We start from the raw sequence: 8059 nt of genomic DNA, 5'->3' as shown, positions 1-8059 counted from the left end.
GATGAAACATGTACTACTACACTTGTACTGCTTGTTACAAAATATGTTTTTTTTCAATGTCAATGTCAGTCAGAATCAGTCAAATCAGCCAGTTTGTCAGTGAGACTGAAACATATAGTCACAATAAGATTTCGGGGTTTGCAGTCATTTTAAAGAACTTATAATGTCACATAATGTTACAAGAAGAAAATGAAATGCATTCCGAGGGAAAAGAGGACTTACCTATGATGTCTATGCAAGCGTTAGCTTACTGCTGCAGCTAGAAAAGGTCAATGCACTGCTTTTGCATTAATATAGCATGAATCCAACACAGCCACTATAAAATACAACACTGACTTATCAGAAGGTACAGAAAAAGGATGTTGTGGCCAAAGAATGTTCCCACAACATTCCCACTGTGTTGGTAAGACCCACAACAGGGAGACCATGAGCAATACTACTGTTAACATTCATTTGAACCTTTCTAAATGGTCCTCATAGTGCACCAGCCATAGACTCAGTTCATTCCTATGTTTGGACAATATAATGTAAATAATAATCACATCCACCTGTTGGTGGTATCATCATGTCCTACACCGTTTCCTGTGTAATGCTAATGCTTTGATTAATCAAGGTCTTACCACAGCCCCCTTTGATGAAAGCATAGTCCAAACAGGTCTGGTTTAGAGGTTGATGCACCTTATTATATAATGACTCGGCAAAACTCAGAAGACACTGTGTGATTTCACGGCATGTATCTGACCCACATATTTGCTCTTGGATTTCATGTTGGACTGAGATACGAGGCCACCGTTTTTTGCAATGTGGACTCTGGGTCTGAGGCACTGGAGACATTATCCATGAGCACTAGTGAAGGAAATGTACATTTAACACTGAATGAGTATTAATGTGTTCATTGTTATTTTGTGTATCATTGACACAACTACAACAAATGTCAGACGCTCAGATCACTAAATATCTTTTTATTACCTCTCTTAGCAAGCCAGCATTTTTTGGTATTTTTTTTATGCTTTTGTTATCGCAAAAGCCTTCACTTATGCATTTATATGCAGGTGGCATTTTAGAATAGCCAATGGATGCATTTCCAATTGCACTTGGAATGTGGTTGGTGACTGAACGATGGGGCACTGGGATCGGCATGGTGCCTCAAAAACACAATAATACTAGTTTTCACAAATTTTGAGCGCCTCATGCTTTGTTAAAAAAAGAAAGTGTGCAAAGACTTTCGTGTCGTTATTGTGAAACTGCCTCTGGTAAGAGAATTATGGGCATACATAAATACGAACTAGACAAGACTAGACAGAACATGGCCTAACCAGAAGGGTTGGAATCATTGCATCAAAGTTGATTGGGCACACCCCTAAACAGTCCTGCTTTATTGCTCTCTGATTGGCTAATATGCCTCCTCTGAAGCGTCAAATCCAGCTTGCCATTGATCAAGCGACAGGCCAGTCCAACGCCGATGATACGCCCTCGGCATAGACCGATCCGTCGGCTGATGTGGAACCAGTGTGCTGGGGACCAATCAAAACCCTTCATTTTGACAGGCAAATTCCCCGCGTGAACGAGACTCGCTTGTTCAATTCTATTGCGCGTTCACGTGTGGGTGATGTTCAAGATTCCTACGGAGTCCCACGACGGTATTTGTTCGTGCGTAAAATCATTCTAAAATCCACAAAATGTATTAATTTTACAAAATAAAAGCGGGTGCCTTTCTACTGAGTGAATAATCTCATATTCTAAGCGAGCATATACAGTATAATGACAAACTGTCACTTATTCAGTATGGCCATAGGGTTACTTTTGTCATACTTCAGAGGCATATTTCACAGACAGGCAGGGCGAGGTCGTGGAATAATTTGCATACTTTAGATAACTCAATACGGGAAACTAGTTTGGTCACAGTTGTGACAAAAGAGATACGGATCACATCAAACTAAGAACAAGTTCCTGAGCAAATAATGCATTGTAGTAATACCTTTTATCTCAAGTTTCTTTCTAAAGTTTGACTATATAAAACGGTGAAAATATTAAGTTATAAAGTTTAGCAATTTATAATAATATTTTGGCAGGATACAAGTTGTTTTGTGTCAATGGTTTCATTCTAGCAACACTTTTTACAGATTATCTGTAATTTGTTTTCATATGCTGGGGTGTCTTATATTTATTGGACAGTGGAAATGTGAACAAATGTGTCTCATCAAATTAGGATTTGGTACGGTGCAAGCTTTTGCGTATGAGAACAAGATTGGGGGTTGAAATATTAATAGTATAATGTGTACACATGATACGTGTGAGTACAGCTGTCTTCACTGAAGATTGTGAGACAGCCTACAAATCCTACAGATCTTACAGATCACTGTAGTCTTTAGTATGCTCCGTACCTTCTTCAGATCCCTTTAAATAATACTTTTATTCTCAGTTAGGGAGCTATTCAGAATCAGAACCAGTGCCATTGGCCAAGTATTAGTACACATTATAGACTGTAAAATATGACTGCAATAAGACTCTACAATAAATCACCTCTGGCCAAATCATTTACAAGACTATAACTCAGTTACTCTGTTGTTTGTTTGTTGTTTGGTTAAATCTTTGCACTAGTAAGTTAATTTAATATGATTCTATTTCATTGCATATATTGTGCATTTTTATATCTAATGTTTGTACTCTGTTATTCTTATTGTATATATTGTGGATCTATCTATCTATCTATCTATCTATCTATCTATCTATCTATCTATCTATCTATCTATCTATCTATCTAAAAACATAGGTACATAACGTACAAATCATTTTGTGTAACGTTGATCACTTTGCGTTCTTGAACCCGCCTCGCTCAGCTACGTCATGACGCCAGGGCGTGGCCTGTCACTTTTCCTCGGCAGCCCCACGCTCGCCTTTGACAGAGATCCTTGGTTAGCTGTCGCGCGCTGTAATTCCCCAGCCATTCAAACCAAAGCAGCTCGCCGGTGATCTAATTTAACCCCGACACGAGCCCTCAGCTCAGGGACAGTTAGCTTCAGCGAGGCGCTAGCGTCAACCGGTTGTTTGCCAGCGGACACAAAAAAAAAAGGGACGGTTGACAAAGATGTCTAAAGACACGGAAGGGAAGAACGAGAAAATCATGGACATGGAGAGCAAGGTGCTGTGGTACCCGGACTCCAAGAGGAACACACTAATGGACAAGTTTAGGATACAGGTCAACGGAGACTACGGACTTAATCTCGGTGAGTAGAGACGAGTGAGGATGGAGGACGACAGACGAGGACCTAGACGGAGAGATTTAGAGTTACAAATCGGATTTTATTTGAGCCAGCGAGGCTGGTAAGATGAATAGAAACACAGTAACAGTGTCTCCTTCTGCTATCTGTCGATATATACATATATACATAACTATATATATGTATATATATATACATATATATATATATATCTTTTAAATGACCAAGCTACGAAGCTGCTTTGCAGTGCTTCAAGCTAGCTTTGGTGTGCAACCATTTGGCTTACTGAAGAGACAGTGATTCCGCATGTTAACACATGCATGCTAACTTTTGAATAATAAATAGCTGTTTATAATATCACTGCAGCTCTGCCTCGCTCTCGTGTTTTGGTTTGCTCCTCACTAAAGTAGTTGTTCCGCCAGAGATGAGACACAACGACCTGTTTCCGTTGTGTCGTTAATGGGTCGTAAATGTGGGCAAACAGGGCTCTGCAGGAATGAGAGAGAGAGAGAGAGAGAGAGAGAGAGAGAGAGAGAGATAGTTATGTAATTGGGGAGAGGTTGGAGTCACTGTGGACAGCGTTGTGTGTGTGAAATAAAAATAAAAATAATTGATGACGTCAGGAATACTTTCACCTCAACACCTGCCTTGACTTTCCAAACTGTCTGAACATGAACTTCTAATTCTTTAGGTCCTCACTGAACCACAATCTCTCTTCTCTTCTGTCTAACCAGGCGTATTGATTATTCCTGTTTAATACGTATTGGCATATATTTTCCTTTTTTAAATCAGTGGTTTCAAATTCGGTAGTCAGGATGAATCTTGTTTTGCTTTCGGTGTACTAATTGGCCTTATCTTGTATTTAGTCATCTGTCTCAACTTGACAGTACATGCTTGAGCTGACAGTCACGCCTGTGAACAGATGTTTTTGTTATACATCTGTAGTGAGCGTTGATTCTCTGTGCCGTAGTCAACTACAATGAGCTGTACCAGTGGTCGGTGGACAGCTATCCAGACTTCTGGACAGAAGTGTGGCGCTTCTGTGGCGTCGTCAGCTCCAAGCCGTATGACGAGGTGAGTCCATCCTCTGCTGTCCTGAAGGACAACGCTTTAGATTTTACCCTCTTCTCTGGCAGAGTAGAGGAACTCACCATAAAGAGTGAATGACCAGCAAAAATGATTTTCAACTGCATTCTTGTGGTTCTTAAGTTGTACATTACCTCCTTTTTATTTTCATAAAAATACAGTAGCTGCTATAAAATGTCCTTTTTGCAGATAGTTTGAGCATTTCCTGCCCTGCCTGAACTCAAAGACTGCACGGCTCATGATGGCATTTGCGACCATTTGTTGACATTAGAATTGCACATATTTTAACAAGGCTGCACTGATTTTTAATCTTAATTTTTGTGTTTATTATAATGTGTAAAGATAAAGCCACTCAGGTGTGTGTGTGTGTGTGTGTGTGTGTGTGAGGTAATCAGTGGTGTCTGGGGTTAAGGTGCTGTGCCATGTTGTTAACACACCCCGTTTGTACACATGGATAACGCGTCACATATTATTCTTATAAGAGTACATTTTCTGACCCACTTAAACCCTTTGGTAGGTTTGCAGTCCCAGCAGACGTTGGATGGGCGACGATCAAACATTTTGTGGCAATAATGCACAGTGGGCGTGGCTATAAAATCCCAGTGTTGCAATGGATTGTTATGACATGTACTACAACAACAACAACAACAACAACAACAACAACAGCTGTTACCATGGCAGAGGCAGAGGCTTGATCAATATGTAAAGCAGTGGCTTTTATCGTACGGTCCCATTTGTGTGCTTAAGTGTCTGCCAGTGAAAGCACCGACGCTTTAACATGCATGGTCTCCTGTGTGTGTGTGTGTGTGTGTGTGTGTTCTATGGGTGTGTACCAGGTTGTGGATTTATCCAAACGGATCTCGGATGTTCCAGAGTGGTTTCAAGGTGCTCGGCTCAACTACGCTGAGAACTTGCTCAAACATGCAGACCAGGACAAAGTAGCTCTCTATGCTGCAAGTAAGTAGAAACAGTATACAAAAAAAAAAAAACGGTGAAACATACAGCAATATATGTGACACAGACGGGCTTTATTGATCTCTAGTGTGAATCAAATGCCCAACCAAGGCAGTGTTGATGAAGCAGAAACACCTTTCAATCCGGCAGTCTCAGTCTGCTGTGTTTGCAGCTTCTTTTTGTGACGAGATGTGGGGTTTCTCTCCCGAGTTGCGCGAAAAGAACCGAGTCCAGGTTGCATTTGGTCGCAGGATGGATGCGGCGGTGAGCGCGAGGCTGCATACGTCACCTTGTTAATAGACTAACTGCTGCTCCCTCCTCTATCTCTCAGAGCTGTCACATACTAATGGATAGGGACTTCCTTATTGCCCTGACTGTGTGTGTTTACGAGGGGGAGTGGGCTTTCACACACACACACACACACACACACACACACACACACACACACACACACACACACACACACACACACACACACACACTCGACCTTCTGCAGGAGCTGTAAAGCAATTATGAGAAGGCTGTGGAGCCTCTGTGAATGTCAGTAAACTATTACTTAGAGAGACAAAGAGGACTGTTCCTGTCACACTATCATTCTCTATTCATGTTCTCCATCAGCCTTTAAATACAGTAAATACAATATTTACAAAGTGGTGCCCAAAGCCTAAATGTTTAAACCAGTCAAAGCGTGGAGGTGTGGTGAAATGTACGCGTTCCTCTCTGTTTCTGTGTCTCACGTCCTCGTCTCGTGTCTTCCAGCGGAGGCCAACGATGAGATTGTGAAGGTGACGTTTGGGGAGCTGAGGCGGGACGTGGCGTTGTTTGCTGCAGCCATGAGGAAGATGGGCGTCCAGACTGGAGACCGGGTCGTAGGTGAGTCTCAAACGTATTACCTAATGGCATCAACGCTGTACATAACCTTTTATTATCAGCCACGCGATGGTTGATTTACAACCAGAATTAGCCGGTCGATAGATTTATTGCTCTCCTCGGGACTTGTGTCTTTTTTTTTTTTTGTCTTCCAGTCTTCTTCATCCACTCCTTCCTCCTTCCTCCTTCCTGATTATAAACTCGTTGCAGCATAAGTTGGACATGGGCTCTTTTGCTGTAGTTCTACCTGTGTTCATGCTCGCTGCTAAGGAGGGCAGCTTTTTCTGAAAGTGTCCATTTAGTTGTTTTTTTTTCCAAAGTTCATATTTGTAGAAGGTGGAATGGCTGATGTTCTGCTGCTCCTCACTGTACAGTGCATTCATTCAGCTACTCGACAGATCGTTTTAGTGACTTGTATCTTAGATTTTTTTTTCTTCTCATAGAGCAGTTTGTCACCAGAGAGTATTTAAAGTAGTTCAGCCAGCCCGGTTATAGGAGAGCTCCATACAATGTCTTTACTTTGTGTCTCAGATACAGCAAACGTGTCTCGCCCATCACTGTCTCTCTTCAGTTACACAGAGGTTGTCAGATATCGTAGTAGCATCTCTGATGTCTGAACCAACTTCTGTTTCTGCTCCAGTTGGATTGAACACGTCCTATACAAGCCCCTTTGTTACAAACACGTGTCTGGATAAAGATGGCGGAGAACAGGCACATGCTTGTTGATTTAAAAAAAAAAAAAAAAAAAAAGATTGCTCAGATGCTGAGAAAAATTTAAATTGAAGAACATCTGGGCTGTACTGCAAGTCCCTAACCACAAAAGCTTTGAACCGGAAATTTGGAAATCTCAAACACTTCTGACCTCTGAAAACAACAACTACACAACATGAGTGAATAGAAGAGAACCCGCGGCACGTGATTTATAGATTTGTTCAGGAAAGAGGTTGATTGAAGCCAACCTGAAGACTGCATTCTGACGTAATCATAGAAAACATCGAGGGATCTAAATGATCTGTTGTCCCTCGCGATCAAATAGTGTCCTGCTTTTGTTTTCAATCAACAGCGTGACGTCAGTAGATGGCTGCTGTTCATGAGCTCATGTTGAGCTCGGTGGTCCAGAAACGACCAGTGTGTGTGTGTGTGTGTGTGTGTGTGTGTGTGTGTGTGTGTGTGTGTGCGTGTGTGTGTGTGTGTGTGTGTGTGTGTGTGTGTGTGTGTGTGTGTGTGTGTGTGTGTGTGTGTGTGTGTGTGTGTGCTCAGAAGAAAGATGGATATTGCGGTAGGGAAATCCATTAGCTAAATGGTTTAAGCTCTGTGGGAATCTCATTAGAAAGACTAGAGGGAGAGTGAGCGAGATAAAAAAAGAGAGAGAGAGAGAGAGAGAGATTCCAGCTTCCTTATGCCTCTATTCCCTCCTCTTTTCCCCTTTACATTCCCCACAGGAAGGTGTGTGTGTGTGTGTGTGTGTGTGTGTGTTTTGAATGTGTGTGCTCGCTGGTGTGTGTGTTGGGGACAGAGATGTCCTTGTCCCCAGGTTGTAACTAAAATACCTTGTCAGTGTCTGTAATCCAGGAGATGTATAAGCACTTAGCTGATGAAGCCAGCCAAGCTTTATAGCAGTGAAAGAGCCGACCCAACACACACACACACACACACACACACACACACACACACACGTTTTAATGCTCCCGTTGGTGCACTTCAGTTCTGTTGCTCTTGCCCTTGGTCCTATCATCTTCACCATTGCTCTCCACCTTGATATGAAGCTTGTATCTAGTCTTCACGCTCACTGTTCATCCATGGTTTTTATTTCACTCAACACTGCAACCACAGCCTTCTACTGTTGAGTAATAACAACCTGAAGTCACCGATATGAAATTTTAAAATAGAGCAGCATTATCACTTGAAATAAGATGTTATAAACAAAT

General features: G+C 41.8%; 1 protein-coding gene across 1 annotated transcript in view; it reads left to right on the top strand.

Moving 5' to 3' along the window:
* The first annotated feature begins 2898 nt into the window (after nucleotides 1-2898).
* Nucleotides 2899-8059, top strand: part of aacs (acetoacetyl-CoA synthetase) — a 32898-nt gene continuing 27737 nt past the window's right edge. Inside the window, exons 1-4 of the mRNA XM_068720797.1 lie at nucleotides 2899-3227; nucleotides 4192-4295; nucleotides 5144-5264; nucleotides 6021-6134. Of these exons, the coding sequence (XP_068576898.1) occupies nucleotides 3089-3227; nucleotides 4192-4295; nucleotides 5144-5264; nucleotides 6021-6134 (478 nt within the window). The 5' untranslated portion in view covers nucleotides 2899-3088. The remainder of the gene's footprint in view (nucleotides 3228-4191; nucleotides 4296-5143; nucleotides 5265-6020; nucleotides 6135-8059) is intronic.

Source organism: Cebidichthys violaceus, unplaced genomic scaffold (genome assembly GCF_023349555.1).
Source record: "Cebidichthys violaceus isolate CVI_PGR_0920_01 unplaced genomic scaffold, fCebVio1.0.p SCAF_26, whole genome shotgun sequence".
In the NCBI taxonomy this organism is placed as follows: Eukaryota; Metazoa; Chordata; class Actinopteri; order Perciformes; family Stichaeidae; genus Cebidichthys; species Cebidichthys violaceus.
The sequence above is the reverse complement of the archived record's forward strand: the minus strand, read 5'-3'. Positions and strand labels throughout refer to the sequence as shown.